Raw genomic sequence first — 22,676 nt, 5'->3', positions numbered from 1 at the left:
TGCATTTGCTGGGGCTCCGTCTTTCTCAGCTGGAGCTGGGGACGCCGCAGTCGCCGGGACAAACCTCCCTGGGCCGTCAGGAAGGGAAGCGGCTCCCACAAGAAGCAAAAATAACCGGGAACGCACAGACCCCTCGCAGCCCATCGCTGCCTGCCACGGCTCGCGTCCCACCTCAAACCCTGCAGCTCCACCGGCTTGGCCTCATGTGCTAATTAATGCAAGCGGAGCGAGGATGAGATCTGTTTTGCCACGAACTCCCCATTTTCCTGAAGCAGCTGCTGCGAGCCCCGAGAGGAGCCGCAGAGCCCGGGGCAGGGGCTCAGCCCCAGGCAGCGTGGAGCCAGCAAACCGCTTCGCCATGGCGGCTCCGGCTCCGGCCCTCCAGCCAGGCTGACATCGCCCTCTCCCGCACCGAGCGGGACGAGCAGGGTCGGACCTCCACATCCTGGGATTCCTGCTAGCAGGAAGAGAACAACCCAACCGCCCCAGTGCTTCCTCCGGCTGGGCGCCCGGGTCCTTCCAGCTGGGCGCCCGGGTCCTTCCAGCTGGACCTTTCTCCATCGTGGGAGCAAGGGACAGTTTAGATCACCCCACCAGCGTCTTCCCACCCCAACGGTTCCCCCACTAAGTTGCGGAGACGTGGCTTTGCTTTAGCGTCGGCTATAAATCAGCTTTCCGAGCTTCAGCTGTAGACGTGGATGCCTCCTCTGAAAGCCAGGAGCCACTTCTCGCCCGCTGTGCCAGGCCCTCCCGGCAGGTCTCAGCGTACAGGCGGCGCCCATCACACATTTACCCCGAGCAAAAGCACCCATGGTCTTAAAAAAAAGGAGCTCTTTATTTACATTTTTCAGTTCTTTACATTTGGTGGTTTAAAACCCAGGACAAAAATACTCCCCAGAAGCCGTGGTAAACATGTAAAACTGCTCGTTTACATTTTAAAACCCAGTAATAAACCGCGTAGAAGTCTTAGGTTGTACAGAGCCATCACAAATACTGTTGTATAAAACCCCAAAATCTGTAAAGAGAACCACAGGAATAAAGAATTACAGCCACGAGTATTGGTACAAGAAAGGGCACAAGTTTTGAGGGTTTTACCCCACGAGTCTCTCTTGGGGAGGAGGGATGGGACATTCCTCTTGCAGATAGTTGGAAATATTTTAAAATACAGAATAAACAAACGGACCCCAGAACACCCTTTATCTCCTCTCTTGTGCTGGCTCAACAGGAAAACTTCCTAGCAGAAAATAGTTACTTTTACAAAACTACTGAAAGTTCAGTGGAAAGCTAAAAAAGAATCACCGTCCAACAAAAAGAAGAGCCTTCGCGTCCCCCATCTCCCCGTTCCCCATCTCCTGCAGGCAGCGGGACAACAGGTGCCGAAGCGGAGTTTAGTAGGACACAAACAACACTGAAAAAGCCAAAAATATGGAAGCGGCACATGTGGAGAGCGGGACAAGAACAAAGCCATGAAGGACAAAAAAGAAGCAGCAGGAAAAAAAAAAAAAAAACGGACAGAAGATCTTTTTGGTATTTTCCATTGAATGCTGAGTTTGGAAACAATTAGCTCACAAGCTTCACTCGCGCCCCACCACTTCCCCTCCCCATTTCAAGCAAAACCACAAAACAATTGCTTAAAAAATTTGAGCCAGGAATTTGAATGAATTCCTGCACGCTGAAGTTTTTTACCCAGAGCTGGGTTTTGGAAAAATGGGTTTTTTTCCCCTTTATTCCAGAGTTCAGAAAGAGGAGAGAGGGATGACCCGGGGCCTACAGGAGCTCCCCAGGACTTAAAGAGGTTGAAGCCAGAGAGGCTGCAGAGACAGCAGCGAGGCAGAGGACAGAGGGATTGTCCACTCGCCCTCTCCAGAGGGGACCATACTCACACCCAAACATTGGTTTTAGCTCCATCGTGCTCACGCAAAGTACTCGTATACCCCGAGGACCTTGCTGCCACAGCACCGAGGCCACAACTGCGGGTAGGTTTAAGGAGAGCTGGACTAACTCCTCCATCCTGCAGTCCTGGACCGTTTCAAAGGGGTCCGTGAAACATGAACAAGGCTCTTTGCGCCAGGCTTCGATTCCCTGCCGCAGCGCTGGGGGACAGGCAAGGCTGGGCAGGAACGTTGAAAACCACAGCGCTTTGCCAGTTATTTCTGTCCGCTTGCACAACAGCGAGGTTGCTGAGAGATAAACTTAGGGTGATAACCTGCTGCATCCTGGCCAGAGCCACCTCGCAGGTCTGAGAGAGGCCTCTTCTCTGCCCGAGCTGTGCGTGCCCAGCCCTAGCATCCAAAAGAACAAGGACCACCGTGAGGTCTAGCTCCGACTCCTTCCTGCTCCCCCCACAGCAGCCAGCGGAGATGGACACTCCTCACCAGTGAAGAAGAGTGTGCCCACTTGCTCCTTGCTTTGCAAAGGGGACTCCGTGTACAGCAAGAGGTGCTGAAGGACCAGTTTGTAGCAAATATAATTTGGGAGAGCAAGCTCAGGTGCACGGGAGCACTGCAGAGGTGCAGGGCACAACACAGGAGCTGTGTGAGATACGGCTGGCCTCTCATCTCCACAGTCTCCACCCTGAACGGTGCATTCCCAACCATAAAGGTTAAACGAGGAGGACAGACACTGGCTGGGGGTCTAGAAGGGCATCCCAGTGGCTCTGGCCACAGTAACCAAACAGCGTTCAAGTTTTCCAGCCAAGGAACACAGGCTGGACACGTCACCAGCAGCTCAACTTCAGGGGTGGAGAACAAGGAACCGGGAACTCAGTCCCGGCCCAGGCTGCCTCTCCCAGACCCCAGCTGGGTCAGGAGCCTGGAGCCCAACCCAGCACGTCCAGAAGCATTGACAGCTCAGAGGAATTTTTCCAGAGGTGTGGAAGGGATTTGGGTGGAGGCCTGAAAGGAGGGATACGTACTGCCAACAGCAAGGAAGGCCACAGGAGTTACAGGCTGAGCCAGCCAAAACAGGTTCAACTAACTGGGAGGAAGAGGAAGAGCACTGGGGAAGAGATGTACCGTTATGAACGAACAAGCACCCGCTTTTGATCCCCTGTGTATCAAGAATGCTTTTCATGGCAGGCACAGACCACGAGGCAAAGGAGAAAGTCTAAAATAATAAAAGCTGGGCAGAAGCATACGTTGAGCAGAGGGTGAAGAAGGATCCTCGTGTCTGAGACACAGATCACACCTCAGGCTACTCGCGATGACAACATTTAGGCAACACCTACATGCTTCAGACATGGTATCACCAAACTGTGGGTGTGGGGAGGAGCCTTCTTCCGTTTTTAATACGTTTATTCCAAATGGTTCTTTAGGAGAGGGCATGGGCTGGTGGTCTCCAGCCCTTCCAGCCAGACCTTGGCTGTTCCATCTCCATCCTCCTGAAGGGAGAGTCCACTCTCCCCTTCCTCCCCACCAGCCCACCTCTCCAGTCGGACAGCAGAGAGCACTGCCCAAGACCCGTGGCCCACTTGGACTTCGGGACACGGGGCCAGGGAAGCAGCAGTGCAGCGGCTGCTCTCTCCAAAGCCGAGCCCACATGGTGCCCGACTCCCTCCAACCATCTGGAACTACGAGCCCAGCACCGCGGTCAGGCTGCACCGTGCTTGTTTTCCCCAAGCTGCCTTGGCAGAAGTCACCATCCTTCCCGGTGAGAGCAAAAAACTTGCTTCATTTTGTAAGAAATCAGCAAGGTGCATTCCTGGATTTGGCATGAACAGGCACATGGATAAGCATCAGAAATGGATGAAAAAGCACAGCTTTTCTCTTAGAATAATTTATTAAATACAGCATTAAAATTTGTATTTATGAATTCAATCATTAAAAACAAAACTTCATCTCATATATATATATATATATTCAGGGACAATGACAATCATTCTATCAACATTGGTGCATGTTGTGCCAGCACTGCTCAGAACGGCACCTTCTCTACGCTATCCTTAAAGCAGTTCAACGCTTAAAAAAAAAAATAAAATAAAAAGCATTTGCAAAGAAAGAGTGCAAAGCAGGGCTTGTCCCAGCTGCCTGCCAGGGGTGTGCAGAGGCAGGCTAAAATGAGGAGGCAGAGGCTGCAGTGCTCCTAACAGGTTTGTTAGATATTGCCTGCCCAGCGTGAGGCAGTGTGGAGACCAAGTCTCAGAAGTGCCAAAGGTCTGCAGTCCACAATTTCAGCCGTGGCTGGATGCCTGCGGCTCTTAAGTATCTGGTTTGTGGTTTCCTCAGCTTGGGCAATCAATACTAAAAGCGCTAAACAAGGGGAGGGGGAAAGCGCAAAAGAAAAATGCTGTTTTACATCCACGAGCTTCTTCCCCCGACCTGCCAGGTCCAGCGGAGGCTGCAAATGAGGCTTAGCGGTTTGTGTTCCCACTCACTCATTTTCGCATCCTGCTGTGGCTCGAGAGGCGGCTCGGGAGACAGGCGGTAAACCAGTACCGGCTCGTGGAGGGAACAGTCCCCAGGCCAAGCACCCTCGCGCACTGGCTTGGCAGCGTTGACCGCTCCTGCGAGAGACACCAGGCTGGGCCTCAAGGGAGGGCCGTCCCAGAGGGAAGGGCTTCCACGGACAGGGTCCTTGGGCAGACTCAGAGGTAGCATCGGACAGACTTTTGTAACTTGATTGTCATGTAATTCTGGCCTGCCAAAGGCAGCGGCAGCTGGGATGGAGAGGGCACCCTGCAGGGGTGGGAGATGGGACACGGGGGGATCTGGTCCCCCCGCTTGCAGACTGACTAGCGCTGTTCATCCTGGGCGCTGTGGTCTAGCGGCGAGCAAGGATGGACTGTCTCCTACAGGGCTTTTCAGAAGAAAGTCACCCTTGCTGAAAGAGGCCAGAAGCTGGCTGGTGGGCACCCCACGGTAACACCGAGCCTTCCCTCCACAGCTCGCCAGGGCCTCTTGAGTTATGAGCAAGTGCCCCAGCGAGCTCCCCGCTGCCAGAGCCTGCTCTCCTCTCACCGCATGCAGGCAGTGGTGCAGCCCACTGCGAGAGGACCAAAGGCTGCCGGTCACTCACCCCACAACACAGGTATAGCAAGGGCTTGTGCTTTTGGCTTTTTAAGAGTCCCTGACCTTCCGAACCTGCTTACTCCAAGAAACCTCCTGTTTCAGCTACCCTTAGGACCTACGAGGACAAGGAGGAAGGGCTGTCAAAACCATTTCTGGAGAGCACATGGCCCCTAAAAGAGAAGAGAAAGTCCACACAGCCCAGCCTTCACCTACAGTGGAGACATGCCAAGTCAGGAGCATTTCAGATAAGGCATCGCAGGTGCTTTGATAGTAAAGCAGTTAGCGTTGACTACAGTACTTTAAACACAGGCTGCTGCAGAGGGCATCCCTGGGGCAAAACCAGTTCTCCAGCACTTGGTGCAGCAGAAGGAGACGGTTCAGTTTCCCAGACCTCTCCTACACACGCACGCAGGCTGCTCTGGCTGCCCTTTTTGTTTTTTTCCCCCCCTCCCTAGAAAGAGACTTAAAAAGCCCAGGCTGGGATGTGCCGTTTACCCCACCAAGCAGCCAGAGAGATAAAAAGACGCCTTGTGCTGTACCAGACTTTGCAGTAGGCAGGTGAACTGCGGCGCCTGGGGGTGGGCAGCGCCAGCGGGACTCGAAGCAGGGGAGGCTAGTTGCCATTGCTGATGCTGGAGTTGGCACTGCTGCAGCTCTGCTCATAGGATGGAGGTGCCTCTGCGGGGGAAAGAAAGAATAAGAGCGGTTATGGTGGATGTTTGGGAGGTTCCCTTCACCCCAGTCTATGTAACTCAGTGCAGAGTAAAGCAAACTGCTAACATGTACACGTGTCACACAAGCAGGCACACTCTCTCCAGGACCCTACAACCTGCCCCACTGAAATATATGTGGTTTGCGTGTGCATACGCAGAATTTGAGCCAGCCAGTCCCATCCCTGTCCTGATGCCTACAGGGATTAAAATCAGCACCTCAAAGTCCTGTTCTGTTCCTCCCCTTCTTTCACAAGCATCCTCACGGACTCCAACACCTCCAGATCACAGGTGACCCGTGCTCTGTGTGCCCCAAGCCAGGGCTGAAGTGACACATCGAGTGTCTCGTTAAGCCAGTGCTAACAGACGGGTTTATTTGGGTAGGACTGTGCTAACAGTCTGTCTGTGCTAACGGACACCGCTGGTCCCTGCCACCCCAGCCGCCGAGGACAAGCACGGCTCCAGGAATCCAGCATGCTGGGATTTCCCCAAGCTTTTCCACCCTGGACAGTCTCTCAGCTCCCACCCCCACAGCTTGTGTCTTCAGACCAGCTGCAGGCCCACTCCAAGTCAGACAGAAGATTTCAGTTACATCATTCTCCTGGCTCTGCTCCCACCAGCCTCACCACAAGCCAAGAAGTTTTTCTATCAGTAGGAGGCTGAAAGCTCATTTAAGAACAGGGAGATCCTCTCACGACGAGTCCAGGGCAGGCATGAGTGTAGACGTGGGAACAGACAGCCGGCTTTTACAGCTGTAAGAGGGGACTCCCTCCGGAGGCTAAAGCAGGCAGAGAGATCTCATGATCCCCTCTGACATCAGCCCCCGGCAGGCTGACATCCCTATATTCCCACCCAGTTCACAGCTAGCAAAGAGACTCTCGTGGTAGGAGACATTTACTACCACACTGCCAGCCCGTTTAGATCTCAGAGGTGGGCTGCTCACCGTATGGGTAGCCCCACGTGCTGTACTCCGGAGGCAAAATGAGAGAGCTGGCCGTGGGGACGGGCACCACATTCCCCTCAGCGTAGTAAGGGACAGTGGCTCCCGTCGACAGGCAGAGCGTGGGATGGTTTGGGGAGCCCGTCTGCTCTGAGTCCACCCTTATCTCCTGGAAGCTCAGTCCTGGGGCGTAACTAAATGGCTGCTGCTGGGAATGGCTTTTGGTGGGGATCGAGACATTGTCCATCGGGTGATAACCGCTGGCAGCCTCCTCTTCCTCCGGGGGGGCGCTGGGTACCACTGCAGACGGTATGTGCTGGATGGACCGGGAGGGGCTCAGAGGCACCCTGTTCACAGCAATGTTACCAATATAAATGGGGAGAGTGACTGAAACCTCCGGCGACTTGAGGGAAACCTGGAAGAGAAAGAAAAACAGTGGCATCCTCTTCATTATACATTGCACTGGGAAGGTTCACCTGATGCGAGGGCCACCCGCACCACACAGCTACGGAGTTCAGCCATTGAGCTCAACCCAGAAGGGAGCACAGCCCACTGGAGCTCCCCAGGAGCGCTGATGTACTTACTTGGATGTAATAGTCTATATGTATGAGGTTACAGCCCTGCAGGATGGACTGGGGCAGTGCCGGAACGAGGATCTGCTCCTTCCATTCTGCATGTTTCCAGGCTTTCACTCCTGAGCCTTCCACCTCCGCGATGGTCCTCAGGTCGTAAATCCAGCGCTTGGATTTATAAGCCACTTTCTGTACAGACAGGAGAAAATACAGCTAGCAGAAAGATTGCAGATGGTCTTCTGTCTCCCACAAACGTAAGTCAGGACATAAAACCACCCAACTGCTTTGTCAAATAAGCACAAGCACAAACCTAACGTGCATATTACAGAGCAGAAATACCCATCATTATATGATAGACTGAGTTGGTATAAGCAAGACAAGTTCTACCACCTCTTTCCCCAGAAGGTAGAGAGAAACAGAGTTAGCCAGAGGTCTGGACTCCTCGCTGCTACCTCCCAGCCACACGCAGCAGAGATGCACACTGGTGAGAACTGCCCTGGTTTCACAGAGGTCTCAGGGGGGTGGAGTACCAGCACAAGCCAAAGAATCACCCTTTCGGATGCCTACCTGGAGCAGACTGGCTACCACAGCCCCGGTGTCCCGGCCCGATTTGTTTTCTATGTCCGTGCGGAGCTGGATTGCTTGCCCCACGATGTACCCTTTCAGATCTGAGGTGGCAGTCAAGATAATGTTGCCACTTTTCACAAGCTTGTAGTTGAACTTCTTGGTGATTGACATAGTGTTGGGCTGCTGCAGGACAGGAGAAAGACAGAGATGTTGGCTCAAGAGAGTCAGAAAGCCTCCAGGAAAACATGCAGAGATTAAAAAAAAAAGCAAGTAGAAATATCTGGTCTAAGAGGATGCAAAGAACCAGCAACACAGCACTGCCACAGACAACAGGTCTCACTTCTCCATCCCTCTCAGTTTTGCTGTCCTATTAGTCACTCTTCCCTCCAAAGCAAGTTCCCCAAACCCAGGTCTTTACAAGCACCTGGTCAACACCTCTCTCTGCATGCTGAAAATTCACCTAAATCTTTCAAAGCAACATGAAGAAGAGTCAAAAATCACTGGGAGCGGGGACTGATGGCAAAGCAGGACAGATCAGGAGTCCTTGTCCTGCTCTTGCACAGTCAGGGCATGCAGTCAGAGAGTTGTCCAACCACACAATTACTCCCCAGACAGCACACAGGTCAAGGACAAATGCTGAAGCCTTGGCACTTTCCAGCCACGCTCCTCCTTGTTCTTACCTCGATGTCAGGGATGTCGTTCAAGTTGAGAGGGCAGAGAACATAGAAGATCTTGTTGCACTTGTAGTCCTTGGAGAAGCGAGGTGTGTCTATCACAGCTTTCACCTGATGGAGGACCTTGCCAAAAGGTCCTTCAAATGATGTAGGAGCAGAGGCTGGAGTTGAGAGAGAAAGAAAAGGATCATAAGGCTGAGTCAGGCCAAGCGTTTCTGAACTGAAAGTATAGTCCCTTTAAGCAGCTTTCCTCCTCACCTGAGGAGTTCTGCAAGTACCTGAGACACAGAGCACATGGGGATTCCCCCAAAAAAGACCTGGGGCTGAACACTTAGGTCACCCGGAGACCTTGCTGCAACCTCCTTACAGAAGGGATCCTCTGCAACCACAGGTGCAAGAGCAGAGATCCTCTCTCTGAGCGCACTGTGTGCAGGACGGCTGGCTAGCCACAGGCCAGGACCCCTGCGCACACCCAAAGAGCTCGCAGGGTCACGCTTAGGGAGGCATCAGTGACAGCTCAGACCCGGCTCTGCACCAACGCAGAAGGTACCGGCTTGTTTAAGCTCTTTGGCTGTCTGTGGCTGACCTTACGCTCCCTCTAGCGTCTCCAGGCCAAGCTGCCAGCCTGCCTCTGCCATCCAGCCCAAGTCCTGCTCAGCACAGCTCGAGAGGCTGCAAAAGCCGAGGCTTACATGGAAGTGCCTTCAGACATTATCTGCATCATACCTGGCAGCAGGAACTGGAAGGGAAAGTTGTGCTCTCCAGCTGTCAGGACCCCTGTGGGAAACAAGAGTACAAGGTAAGTGGGACAGGCCGTTGCTTTGGAATGGTGTGATCTTCTGGAGAGCATGATCTTTTGGAGAGAGAGGCCACCACCTGGGGAGCAACACACAACTTGTTCAGCTGCCTACAGCCCACTGGACAACTCCAGATCCAATGAGAAGTGCTTGAGTCAATGGGAGCATCTGCTGCCACCCACCTCTCCTTGGGACAGGAGATGTCTCCATTCCCAGTGACTGGTTCTACGTTAAGATACCCTGGAAATAAGGTATTTTGGGGCAGGGTTTAAGGGATCCCAGTGCCATAGTAAGTGGTTAGCCCCAGACTACTGACACAGGGCATGGAGAAGGGATGCCGTGTGTTTATCTTTCCTCAAGTAGGCTACAGCCAGTCAGGGGGAAGGTGAGAGCACAGGCACTGTCTGAGGGTGGTAAGGAAGTCTGGTAGGGATCAAGCCTCTATAGCCTTAGCCACACACCAAACCCCACGCACAGAGTGCACAGTGTTCAGGAGCTGGAACGAGGTCCCTCTCCCAGGCCTAAATCCACCCCCCGTCCCAAGAAGGGACCTGCAGTACCTCAGCCCGGCTGCTTAGACAACAGGAGCCGAGGAAAAGATTTCCACGACGTTAAAACCTCAACACTGGTTTTCTTCAACCATATCCCGCTCTGCAACAGCGGCCTTGAGGGCGCAGATCAGAGCCAAGACTCAGTGCACGGCTAAAACAACAGCTACAGACTCAGACTGCCCGACCCTCTCCACCCTCCGGCACTCCCATCCAGACTGCGGATTCCCTCCCAGGGCAGCGTGACATCTGAACTGGACCCGCAGTGTGATCTGGTAACATCAGGCAGCTCCCAAAGTCGCCTTCAGTAAGAAAAGCACTAAGGTTTATCCACATTTGTTAAATATGTGTAAACATGAGAGGTTTTGTTTTTAAAGTGGCAGTGCTAAGAAGAGACCTGGATACCTATTAAATCAAGCTGTGTGTATTCTGCTTTGTAGGATCATTGCTGGAGGTACCAAGACTCTAGATGTGGCTAGCTCTTTGTTTATGCAAGCCGGAGCAGACAGCTTGCCCATTAGCAATATTGGCTCCGCAGAGCTGACAGTAATAGAATCCTGTTGGCAGGGGATTAAGTGGATTACGTGACAGGGAGAGATGGGGAAGAGAGAAGGGTAAAGCCCCCCCCGCTGACACTGCGATCCAGGTAGGAGGCAGGGGAGGTGGCGTTTGACTCGGTGCATCCTTCACGTTATGAAAAGCTGCACCTCTGCCCCTCCGCTCGCTCAGCCACCCCACGGGGACCTAAGGACATCCCAGTTAGCGTGCATCCCACCTGCAGCGCAAAGGCAGGCAGAATAAATAACACGACAAGCATGCCATTGCGTATCGCTACGAAGGCAAGTCAGGAGAAAACTAAGAGATGTCTATTTATACACTTTGTCCTTAGAGAGAGGAGCAAGATTTGCTCATTCCTATCACCCCACGCAGAACACCTCCCTGGTGACTTCCCTCCCTGTCCCCCAAATAAAACCGAATTTTGTAGGCTAAACTGCAACACCCGGTCTTTCCACCAGGTGGAGGCACAAAGCCAGTCCCTGCCTCCGCTGCCAGGCCTGATGCCTTGCAGAGCTGGGACAGGCACAGAGGTGTGGGGCAGCTTCTCCTATTCCCTCCTTGGGAAGCTTCACTCGGTTAAAGGCAGTAGCTTGAGATGTAGCAGGTGCCTTTGCTTGTTGGTTACAGGGTAAAGCCTGGCTAATATGAATGACTCAACTAACCCAGTGCTTGTTTGCTGCTCCAAGGGTTTCCACCTTTTATTGGGCACCATTCAACGTTGACCTTATACCCACTACCCTTACTTTTGGAAAGCAAATCGATAAACTGGAATACAACAACTGTCCTGTGCAGCTTCTGCATTGCAGGAAGGGGACTTGCTCCATCTGAAAGGGAGAGGGAGCAAGTCCTGTTACTGCAATGCAGAAGGAAGGGAGATGGGAGTCCCAGAGGGTAGTGGCCACTGAGTTTCCACCAAGACCTGGTGACTTTCCAGCTGTCTGACCTGCAGAGCCCCAGATGAACATGCAGGCAGTGATTTCAAGTCTCCTGCTAGGAGCATAAAACTTCACAGCCTTTCCAGGACCCTTAGGAAGAGCTCACAGACCCCGCAAGGTGAAAGTCCCTCTTCTACATTACAGGCAGCATGATCTAACAAGTCATTTTGGTCAAGCTCCTGCCCAGCTCACGTGCACCAACAGAAAGCCAGGCTGAAAGTGAACCTGTGAGCACTTCATATTCACAGTTTCCAACCCCCTGCAGAAAACCAGGGGTCCTGAAGGTCACTCCCAATGGCAGCACCGAGCAAGGCAATATGCTCTCCCAGCAACACACATGGCCAGCATCACTCACAGAGGATGCAGTTGAGCTCTCGGAGCCACTGTATGACTTGGTGGCACTGATAGTTTCCACACGGGTAGCCCAGCCTCCAAGTAAGTCACCAGATGAGAACTGGCCACAGGTCAGGGTTGACCACCCCGATAGCTCAGACCAAGCCCAAGCACCCAGAGACCTGTTGGCTCACAGCATACTCAGACTTGCTGTGACCCCACCTGGGGCAGGGAGCAGCCTGCAAATCCCTCCTGCAGCTCCTGCCTGCGACAAGCTGCCCGTGAGAGCTGGAAAAGGCCATTCCTGCTCTTCACGGCCAGTGATGAGTTCCAAGACCAGCTAACCCAGACTGAAGTCGTGCCCCGTCGCAGTTCACATGGACCAAGGACATCACAGCAGTGCTTGGCTCACGGTCACGAGCCCAGACCTCAGCCCTGCACCAAGCAGGGAGCCAGGGAAACACAGCGAGCTCTATTCTCCACTCCATTAAGCAGAGAGATGCTGCAGACAATTAGCAGTATCTCTTGTTTTCAGACCTGCTCCTTCCAGCCCACACTCTCCTTCCCCCAAAGAGAGAGAAGCATCTTTACGCCAGCCCTGAGGTCCTCCACGTATAGGGAATTTTCTAGCAGGCTGGACCAAGCACCCAGGTCCTACCCACAGGAGCAGATGCCACTGCACGCAGCTTCATTTGCTACCACAGCTAACGAACAGCCAGCTGCTCGCAGAGCCCTGACTTCCAGCTGAACGCCTGCATTTCTTGCCCTTATTGCAAGCACAGAGGCTGTTTGGGCACCCTCAGCCCCGCATGCGGCTGGCGACCCCCAAATCCCAGCTGTAGGAGCCGTCGGCAGACCGGAGCAGGCATTTTGAGGAGCCCACTGGCAAGGAAAGTGGAAGGGGTGTGGGAGTTCAGTGCCAGAGCTATTTCAGAGACAAGAGTTAATAAAAACAGATGAAGAAAAACAGATGATCCTGACCAAGACAGGAGACTCCTGTGAAAGCATGGGCATGATCCAGAGCGCCTGGCAGAGCAACAAGGCAGCAGAGACCACAGGCAAGCTCAGGTCCTGCCTGCCTCTCGCTGCAAGCAGGAGGAGATGCAGATATTTAGCAGTAACCCCACATCGAGTTGTTCCCTGGGCTCCTGCTTGCCCCTCCTAGCAGGAGCTCCTCCGACATGGACACAGTGGAGGCTCCGTGTCCAACTTGCCTGGGATTACAAAGCCATTTCGGTCTTTTGCCACGTGACTGGTGCCTTTGGCACGTGGAAAGTCGGCAAGCCCCAAGCCGAGTCCCCCCTTACCATGAGAAGGGAGGTGGCAACTACTTTAAACTCTCCAGCTGGCAACTCTGCTCCTAAAGGCTGAGCTTCCATTTCCAACTGCTGACTAGTCTTGACATAATGGGGAAAATCTACAATTTCCCTTGTCCCAGCCATCCTGTGAGCATAGGCAGGGCACAGGCTGACCTTGCCCCAACACCCAGGTACCTCTCACATGGAAAACAGCAGCAAAAGCCACCTTGGCACCCTGTGAGGGACACTCACAGTGCTCGTCTGTCCTGTGCAGCCACCACGATGGCAGGACAGGGCAACATGTGTCCCGCTAGCCACGCAGGTGCCTTGGAGAGTTCCCCAGACCACAGCAGGTGGCACAGCAGGTGCACGTGGCATCATGCACAGCACGCAGAGCCATTCTGCCCGCCCAGCCGCATCTGCTGTACAACACCAGAGTCCAAGCAGCGAGGGGGACACAAAGCCCATGGGAAGCCACTCAGTGCCCCTGTCCCTTCAGCCCTGAGAGCTTCAAGCAAAGATCCAGGACATTTAATGTGCTAATTCCACGTGCAAGTTGACTTTGCAACAGAGATGGTTGTTGACAGCAGGCAGAGGTGAGAAGGTTTCCTCTGATGGCCCCCATGACATGCAGATACCCGGGAGGAGCAGCCCTTTCTGAAAGCTCCTTTCTGAGCTGCTCCTGAACCAGAAGCTTTGCCAAAGCAAGCCGCAGACTGTGCACAGGCGAGAGCAGGTCAGCAGGAGTTCAGCATCGCTCGAGGGGTCTCCGACAGCCCCACGCAGCAGGCTGCAATGCTCCTGAGCAGCTTGCAAACGCACTGTGAGGGGAAAGGGCTGTGCAAGCCACCACAACCGCACTGAGCTGTTACCTCCCCATTCCCAGAAGCCTGAACAAAGGCCACAGTGTGCTCGGCCGCAAAAAAGCTTTTCCTGAAGTTTATGTGCAGCTAAAAATACCTTGAGAAAGTCATTAGGCAGCAGAAGCAGCTGGATTAGCAGGGTTCTGCTGCGGGGCCATACCTGCAGCAGCCTTTCCTCCCGATAGGAGCTGAGCCAGCAGAGATTGGCCACCCCCACACAGTCTTTGGAAAATCCTCCCTAAAAATTCCTGGAGGGAAAGGAGCCACTGCCCCAGACAGCCTGGAAAAAAACAAACCCAGACAGCAGGAGCAGCAACAACACGCTAACAGTGCGGAAGAGCCGTCTTACAGTGCAAGACAGAGCAACCTTGGAGATTTCTCCCAATCCAGCGGAGATTTGTCTGGAAGCAGACTCTCCCGTTCACAGCTCAGCCACTCCCCTCTGCTCCACGCTCGGACAGGGGGGTGTTTGCTTGTACCAGCGGACATGGAGAAGGCCTGGGAGGACTCATCATGTGCAGAAAGGAAACACCTTGATCCAGAAGGCTGACACAAAGTCCTCTGCTGGGTCCCCTGGTGATGCAGCCAGGCCCAGCTGGTGCTCCCCTGAGTGATCAGAGCCTGCAAAGCATTGCCAGTGATGGGGAGCACAACCCTGAGCCCAGTCCTGCACGACACAACAGACCTTGATGCTGCAGCACCGTCCCACAGCACTCAGGGTATCTATGGTCACACTGATGTTAATTTCTGTCCCTCCACTGCACGGGTTTCCCATGCAAACCTTGAGCTGATCATGCCCCTGAGCCCACCTAGCAGCTGGATGCGCTGTCCTCTCCCTGCAGACAGCTCTGCTTTGATCCATGAAGGTTTCCCCATGCTCACTGCAAACCAGCACACTACTGCACAACCACACGGGAAAACACGACACCATCATAACCATGTGTGGGTGAAATGACCACACGTCTATATTTACACTGCTAAAGAGATGATCCAAGTCGAGCTTGCTCTGCCACAGCTCAGGTGCTGAAAGGGTTTGGACTCTTTTCTGAGCAGTGCAGCTTCCCTGGCCGGTGCTGCCAGGCCCCTGCCCAGGCAGAGCTGGCAGCCAGAGGAAGTCACCAAGCCCTTCAAAGCCATCATCCCTCCGAGACAGAGGGGAAGCTGCCTGCCCACACCCTGCCCTGCCAGCAGCCAGCCGAGGGCTGGGAAAGGTCCTCTGGCAGCCTCTGCCCCGGCATGAGAGCAGGGCAGGGCTGGGGTTGAGGAGGCACCCACACACAACGAGGACACTGAGTACTACCTGCTGCCAGTCCCGCCTGGGCTTCCCAGGGCTGCTCTGCAGCTTTCTCCGTTAGTGGCCTGTGCAAACAGGCCAGTCTTACAGTACCGGTGGGGCCAGATCTGCCTGGGCTGCACGTTCAAACCAGTGCCACTGCAGGGACATCTGCCAAACGCCTCCTCCCAGGTTGGCTCCTCCAGCCCCAGCGTCTCCATCCCTGGGGAGCTGGAAGGCACAGGTGGTCACAGCCATCTCTCTGCGAGGCTGACCACCACCAAGACAAAGCCAGGACCTCCAGGTTGGCACCAGCCGGGGAAGGCACTGGAGAGAAGCCAGAAGAGGGTTGGGAGATGCCTTGGTCACTGATGCACAAACATGACAGACTCAGCCGAGCCTTATTACTCACCCCTGTGAAATCTCATGCTCTGGTGTGCTGGGAGAGACAGCCCAGATGTCTGAGCACACAGCAGGCTGCAGGGCCAGGCAACCGCAGTGCGCGGTACAACACACACCTCTGCCTCACCAGGCTTCATCCACGGCTAGACCAGGGCAAAAAAGATGAATATTCTGTGTATCGCTCCCTCAATCCCCCAAAGAGGAGGATGCTATTTGCTCTGTAGCCACAACTAGAAGCCTGGAAGGTGTCCCTGCACCCCAGGCACAGGAGCCGGGGAGCAGCTGAAACGGGGCTCCTGCCCCAACCTCCGGCTCTCCTGGCCGGTACCTGACAAGCAGACGGCAGTGGCTCTGCTCCCTCCTGCTAGAGGGAGCATACGTGGATGCTAGAGTGGGAACAAGCTGCACCTTTGGAGTACACATTTTTTGGTTCTTTTACTAGAGGAACAGCAGGCCGGGCCATATGGCAATTTCTCTCTGGCTACTTAGCGAGTGATGCATTAACTGTGCTGGCCAAATCATGTAGTACAGAAAGGTACCTGGTGCCTGCTGGTGCCCCTGCCATCGCTTGTAGCAATATAGTCTTCCTGCTGCCTAAAATCAAACCTCCCGCTCCCCTGAGGAAGGCGAGCTCCTCCGAAGGTGCCGAGTTAGACTGATACCAGTGTTGCTGATACACAGCTTGGGTACTTTCCTCTGGAGACTTTCCAGGCAGAGAGCAGGAAAGCAGCAGGTTTGTGTTTTCCACTTTTGGGTGGAGAAACAGGCAGCCCTGCTTCTGCGCTGTGCTACAGGGTACCGATTCCCCAGCTACTGGAAGAACCGTCACTCTCGCTGCAGTCCTGACAGCCAGCACCCTGCTCACCCCTGCCCTCCTGTCTCTCCTCATCCACCTTTGCAGCCCAGAAAATTGAACATTAGACGTAAGCAATAAGGTCAGAACTCTTCTAACTTGCAGGAGGCTGTTATCAGAGACGTCAGATGGGAAGCATTAATTTTGTCTGTGCCAGGGCACTTCAGGCAATGCCAGGCCTTTGCAGCTTTAGCATGAGGACTCCAACTCAGTCTCTGGTGGATTAAGCTAATACACGGGATTACAAACTGCAACAAATGAGGGTAAACGCACACATTTGCTCGTGCCATCCCTGCAGCAGACAAAGGTGCCTCAGAGAGAGCAGCCGACAGCCAGAAGAGTGACCTGCCAGCAAGCACAGCCAGACCTGTCGGGGAAAGACTCGGCATTTAGCTCAACTTAGTTTTGCTCTAACGAGAGCTCTCCTGCTACCGACAGCACTTCAGCCGAGCAGAGCTGCCGTACTGGCAGGATGGGAGCACAGTCCCCAGCAGGCTCCAAACTCCCATTCAAAGCAGCAACTTGCTCACATCAGATTTGCATGCACGCAAACACACAGTAGGAAAAACCTCCAGTGCCCCGATACAGTTAATGCTGCCGAGATAAACCTTTCTGTAACACAGGAGGTACAGACTGAGGAAGAAAACACACCAGAAAGCCCAGCACTGAGGCTAGGGCTCCACTGCTTACAAATCTCTGTGTCAGCAGTTTTCAGTGACATTTTCAATGAATTAGCAGGATCTGGCGGTATGGCAATGCTGCAAAAAAAAAAAAACCAAAACTGAGGATTAACAGTGATCTGTTGAGGCAAGAAATTGGGAAGTGCTGAGGAAGCTGCTGTGACCCAAGACAATTGCAGCTCTTTCCACGTGGTTTTCCTGGGCCGAACCCGCAGTTACTGCTCCTGAACCCAGCAGCACAGTGTGGCCAGGAGCTGGCACCAGCACACCCTTAATGGCTCACCACTGCCCACGGGCACCCTCCTGCTCTCACCTGGCCAGGGGTTGTCCAGGAGCATCGCCTGCTGCTTCACTACCTCCTGCTCGCAGATTGATTCCTGAGCACAGAACAAGAGACCTAAGTCTCTCAATGCCTGCTTAGTGTGGTCACTAAGCTTTTTAAATTCAGCTGGAAGACAGGATCCTTGCCCTGTGCCGACTGTTGGCCGTGAAGGTGTTGTGCCAGGCCGGCAGAGAACCACCCCAGGGAAGAGGTGATACACAGCTGCCCCTTTTTAGCTCTTTGTGCAAGAAATCTGTCAGCAAAGGAAGCATGTGGAGCAGCCAGGAATTCCCTGCAGCGCCTTCTAGCTAACTAACAAGCTGCCAAATGTAAGGTCAGCTGGAAATTACAGCCAGCTCCCTGCACGGGTTCAACTCAGGTACAAGTAGGATTTAAAGGGAATTTAAAAAAAAAAAAGTGTACCTTTGCATGCACAACCCATCCACAGGGCAAGAGCTGTGTGTGCAGTTGGAGATACAGGGTGTCCAAAGAAAACAGCCCCGTGTGGGTAGAGGCACACGATGGACCGGCTCCTCTCCGGCTGAATACGGCCAGAGCTGCAGCAGGGGAGGGGGAGAGGAGTGGGAGGCCTCCACAGAGCTGAATTACTCCATTATATTGGATCAAGAGAAGCATCTCTGTCCGAAAGCGGCGGGTACAAGCGGTGCTATTTTGTACTCGCTACAACTGGTGTACTTATCTCCTGCACTGCTGACACCTACAGAAACCCAACACTCCCCACACTTGCAAGGTTCCCCCCACCCCTATTGCATTTCTTTGCGAAAAGGGGACCCAAGAAAAACCAGCACCAGGGAGCAGTCAAAGTCCAAGCGGGAAAAGCAAATCCCCCCCTCAGCCTCCCCTCCAGGAGGCAAATAATGAGCATCCCCTGAGAGCCACCCGTGGGCTGAGCAACCTCCCCGGCGCTGCTCTGTTTGCTGGAGGACACAGTGCAGCGAGGGGCTCCAGACCAGCTGGTGCGCTCAGCACTTTCCAGCAGCTTTTATGTAAAGAGCCCGAGTTCATTAAACCGCCGGCCTGCGTGTTATTGCCAAGGCTCCAGCACAGACCCTGCGCAATCCCCCAGCTCCCCCGGCGGCTCGCGGGTGCCCGCTGCCTCCAGCTCCTGCGGATGCTCCAGCGGCAAGGCTGAGCCCTCCGCACCCTGGATGCTGCTCCGAGGGGGGGGTGAGAAGGGAAATTAAGGATGAGGCCAGTGCCTTAAATAAGTGCCTTACGTTGCAAAGCAGGCATCTGGCCTATTTCAGGGCCTGCCTCCTTTCTCATACAACGTACACGCTTAAAAAAACCCCCCGCTAGCGTGTAATACAAGCAACAGCTGATGCTACAGAGGACAAGCTGCCCCCTCACTTATTTCAATGCAAAGGTGTGTGGGTGGAGAAGTGCGGAGTCGCTCTTAGATGCTTAAAGAGCAATCCAAGCCTCGATAGTTTTGCAAACCTCCTCTCCCCTTCCCCCCACATGTCCTCAAAGAGCACAGATCGCTGTTTTTGAAAGTTACTGCTCAGGATGTGGGAAGGGAGAGAGCGAGGCGGGTTGTTTTTCAGGCTGAGCCTGCCTCCCTGCACCATCCCCCCGGGTGCCAGCACTGCTGCGGCCCTGCTGGAGCACGAGCCGCTCGCCAGGGATGGGCAAGACAGAGACGCGCTGCTGCGTGGTCTTGGGGACACCTGGGATCCTCCCTCAACCCGAGCTGACGCTATCGGGCTGGATGAGCCCTCTGCAAGAGCGCTGGGGATGGTGCCAGCGGGGAGCCTGGCATCACCCTCTCCCCCCAGCCCTGCCGCAAGGCACAGCCTGGCTGCTGGCCCCTCTCCCAGAGTACAGCAGGGACACGCTGCTCCCCCTTGCTTTGTTTTTTTTTTTTTTAATGCACAGGTTCAAAAATGAGAGGTAACAGCATTGCTGTAAGGGGGCAACGCAGGAACAGAAGAGCCCTCTGAGGCAGAAGCTAATTCCTCCCCTTCCTCCGTTCATTTTCCATTCCTGCTGCTGGGAGGTGACACCCCCTTTGTGGATAAGATGCTCTTGCAGCACCGCAGAAAGGCAGCCTCCCCGTCTGAACCATGGGGCCTCCCACGGTCCCTGCCCTTCCTCCTGCTGTTTGCTTTTCAGGGCATGAGAAGGAAGGGTGGGCACAGCCAGCCCTCACCTGAAGGAATAGGCACATATTCACCCCGAGGGGTTTCTGCATGTTTTTACGCACATGGCAGGACCGTCCCATACGCCACCGCAGTATTTGTCTGCAGCCGCAGTAACCTTTGCTCGTGGTGCTCGCCGCTTTTCGCCTGCGGCTGTCTGACACTGGCCAGGGAAGGAGTTGTGCGCTGGCCGTGTGGGCTGGCAGCCGGGCTGGCCCCACGCTCCTTTGGGGGTCCTTGCTCAGGAACGCTTCTGACTCCCCTAACTCACCCACACCCTGGGCTCCTGCCATCACCCATCGGAGAGCATGGCCCAGTTCAACACCCCGTGCCCCAAGAGTGCCGCAGTTTCCCCTCCCAGCCAGGTGTCAGACCTGCATGGAGGCACCCCGAGGAGCACCCACAAGTGCTGGGTGTGCCTCCCCAGAGGCAGCTGCACCCCAAACCACTTCGCTGCCAGACAGCGGAGCAGCCTGTCCCTGCCGAACTCTCTCGTCCAGAGTCGCAGGGAAAGGGACAGCTCTGCTTTGACGGTCCGTCCGTCTTTCTGAAGCTCCTTCACGCTCTGTTCAGGAAAGGCCGGAGCAGCTGAGGGCTATTCCTGGGGAGCCTAAAAACGCCGTGGCTGAGTCAGCGCCAAGGCCTTGCCCTGCTGCTTGTGCCCACAAGGCCATTGCATGACTCCCCTAGCAAACCCTTGCCACTGCCTCGCTGCAGGGCTGTGCCATGCCAGGATGCTGCGCTGCCAGCGGCCCCCTCGGGGGAGGCAGACAGACAGACAGGCAGAGACAGGCACGTGCGGAGGCAGAGTCACGGAGAAGCAGCCCAGCTTCCCTCCTGCTCCGCCAGCCCGGACATGCATCAATGTCACGACAAGGGCTGTGACAGCAGACAGTTATCTCACTTCCCCGCGCCGCAGGCTGGAGCGGTGCCAGCCCCCAGGGCTTTTGTTTCCATATCCGCACAGGCCAGCGCAGCAATTGCAAGGGACGGTTTCAAAGCTGTCTCTGGTGGAGGTCTCGGGTCCAAAGGCAGCACCGACACTGCCTTCTCCCACCCACGTCCCATCACTCGCTCCCCTGCGTCCTCGGGGCATGGGAAGAAGGGCACGGGACAAACATGGCAAGTCCAGGACAATAACTCCTGAGCTTGTACCAGTCGCACAAAGAGCAAATGCCCCACAAGCGCTGCCCTTGGCTGCGATCCCACACACAGGGACTGCCCACCCTCTCTCCGTATCTGCTTCCCTGCAGCTGGGAGCTCCCAGCAGTTGCGTCCACTTTGACACAAAAAGCAGAAGAGGACAGGTCAGTGACTGTAAGTACCTGGCATGCTGCTCCAGACTGATTGCTGGTAGCTGGGACCAGGCTCTTCCCCGTAATTGCACTGTAGCTTTGCAAGACAGGACAGTAACGACACTACAACACACCTCAGCTTTCAAGTGCAGGACTCTACAGTCCTACAGGACAGATTTTGCCTCCAGTTCCTTACGTCTCTGATAAGTCATGCACTACCATTTCTTGCCTCGCTTGCCTGGAGCTGTGGTAGTTCTGGAAGACTTCAGCTGGCCCGTTTTGTCCAGATCACACCCCAGGCACGCAGCTGCGCAGCTGCCAGCTCCATGACAGGCTCCAGCGTAGAGCGAGCAGCCCAGCCCTGCCGCCCCAGCCCCGGGCATCTGCTCAAGTCTCAGGCTGGCAAAGTCTGCAATACCAGCGGTTGACAGACAGCAGCACTGCACCGGGTGATACACAAGAGTCTGGGTCCCAGAAAATTAAGAGCCAAAAGACAAGGGCTTTCCATGAACAGTTTAAGAGCTGGGAATACCAAAGTTTGGCCGTCTTTGGAATTCAGGCCTTCAAAGGGGACACTTCAGAGCCATGAAAGCATGTAGCCACCAATGCATTTTCCTTCCATCCCTCCCAGTCCACACTGGTCCTAGTTGTCAAGGGGATGGCTCCCAAGGGCAACCTCACAAGAACCAACTGCCAAAGTGGCTATCAAAATCTCCCAGGGGCTGCAAAACCAACAAACAGCACACCCGCCTCTTCCCACTCCTACCTCCTGGCTGGCTTTTGCCACTGCTCAGCTTTACCAGGACAGAACCGACCACAATATCACAGCTCTCTCTCAAATCATTAAATATTAGAAACAGAAGTTGGAAGGTGCATTTTTCAGTGCAGTTGCAGGTTTAAACCTCTCCAGAAGTCCACAAACGTTCACAGCCTCCAGCTCCCAACTCATCTAAGCTCAAGGGCCAGCAGCACCTTATAGAGCCTCTGGGATTTTGCTACCCCGACATTCACAGCTGGGCCCTCTGGCTGTGCTCAGCGCCGCATCCAAAATGAGGCAGGAACATTTCTCATTGCCTTCCCAGGCAGTTTACCTCCAACTGCAGCCCCTGGGCTATGAGCCAAGCCAAGGGGTGAGCCAGCCAGCTGTCTCCCTTCTCTGGGACCTGAGAGCAAGCAGCACACTCTCCAGTTGCTGCAAGGATGAGATCAGTCTCCCCGCGACGCTAAAAGCTCTCCTTGAAAAATTGCTGAGCTAGCAGAAACTGCCACTTCAGTTTTACCCATTTCCTGATATTAGATAAAACAGCACCAGAGAGCTGAGCTCCTGCTAGCCCGGGCTTTTGCCACGTTACAGTTACAGCTACAGCCACTGCCTTCAGCAGGTGAATACTGGCACATCTTGATTTCAACAGGAGCCAGGGCACAGCATGAATTATTTGTGGTAAGGCTGACCTATTTAACAGCAGAAAGACAGCATTCATTCGAGCCCAGATTCCCCAGAGGCTGTTGGTGTCACTTTACCCCACAGGATAATACAACCCCGTCGCTATCTCTGGGCAGGGGGGTGTGGTGGTAACTGTCCTAGGCTGTTCCTGCCATGCTCTCAACGTGTCTCTTGGAGGACAAGTGACACCTCCATACCCCTTTCGATGCAAACTACTCTTGGCTTGCAACTGCCTTCTGTTGATCAGCTTTGATCGGTGTTTTGTGACCACCACAGAACCACAGACAACACACATAGGAAGCGGAGCAGGGTGAACCCACAGGGCCTTGAAACAGCAGAGAAGTCGCTGCTGGCAGCCCCGATTCAGGCAGACCAGGGCCAGAGGATGCAAGCAGTGTTTGCAGGGTGGCTGCCAAGTTCTGCAGCTATTCAGGATGCCTCTCT

The 22,676-nt window shown here is 54.4% G+C and overlaps 1 protein-coding gene across 1 annotated transcript in view; it reads right to left on the bottom strand.

The window, feature by feature from the left end:
• Positions 1 to 811: 811 nt before the first annotated feature.
• Positions 812 to 22,676, bottom strand: part of ARRDC1 (arrestin domain containing 1) — a 41,975-nt gene continuing 20,110 nt past the window's right edge. The window contains exons 3-8 of the mRNA XM_076355438.1: positions 9,196 to 9,246; positions 8,476 to 8,630; positions 7,796 to 7,978; positions 7,241 to 7,417; positions 6,660 to 7,071; positions 812 to 5,684 (exon numbers count right to left, since the gene is read on the bottom strand). Of these exons, the coding sequence (XP_076211553.1) occupies positions 5,620 to 5,684; positions 6,660 to 7,071; positions 7,241 to 7,417; positions 7,796 to 7,978; positions 8,476 to 8,630; positions 9,196 to 9,246 (1,043 nt within the window). The 3' untranslated portion in view covers positions 812 to 5,619. The remainder of the gene's footprint in view (positions 5,685 to 6,659; positions 7,072 to 7,240; positions 7,418 to 7,795; positions 7,979 to 8,475; positions 8,631 to 9,195; positions 9,247 to 22,676) is intronic.

Source organism: Aptenodytes patagonicus, chromosome 18 (assembly GCF_965638725.1).
Source record: "Aptenodytes patagonicus chromosome 18, bAptPat1.pri.cur, whole genome shotgun sequence".
NCBI classification, from domain to species: Eukaryota; Metazoa; Chordata; class Aves; order Sphenisciformes; family Spheniscidae; genus Aptenodytes; species Aptenodytes patagonicus.
Note: the sequence above shows the minus strand (reverse complement) of the source record. Positions and strands in the feature narration are given on the sequence as shown.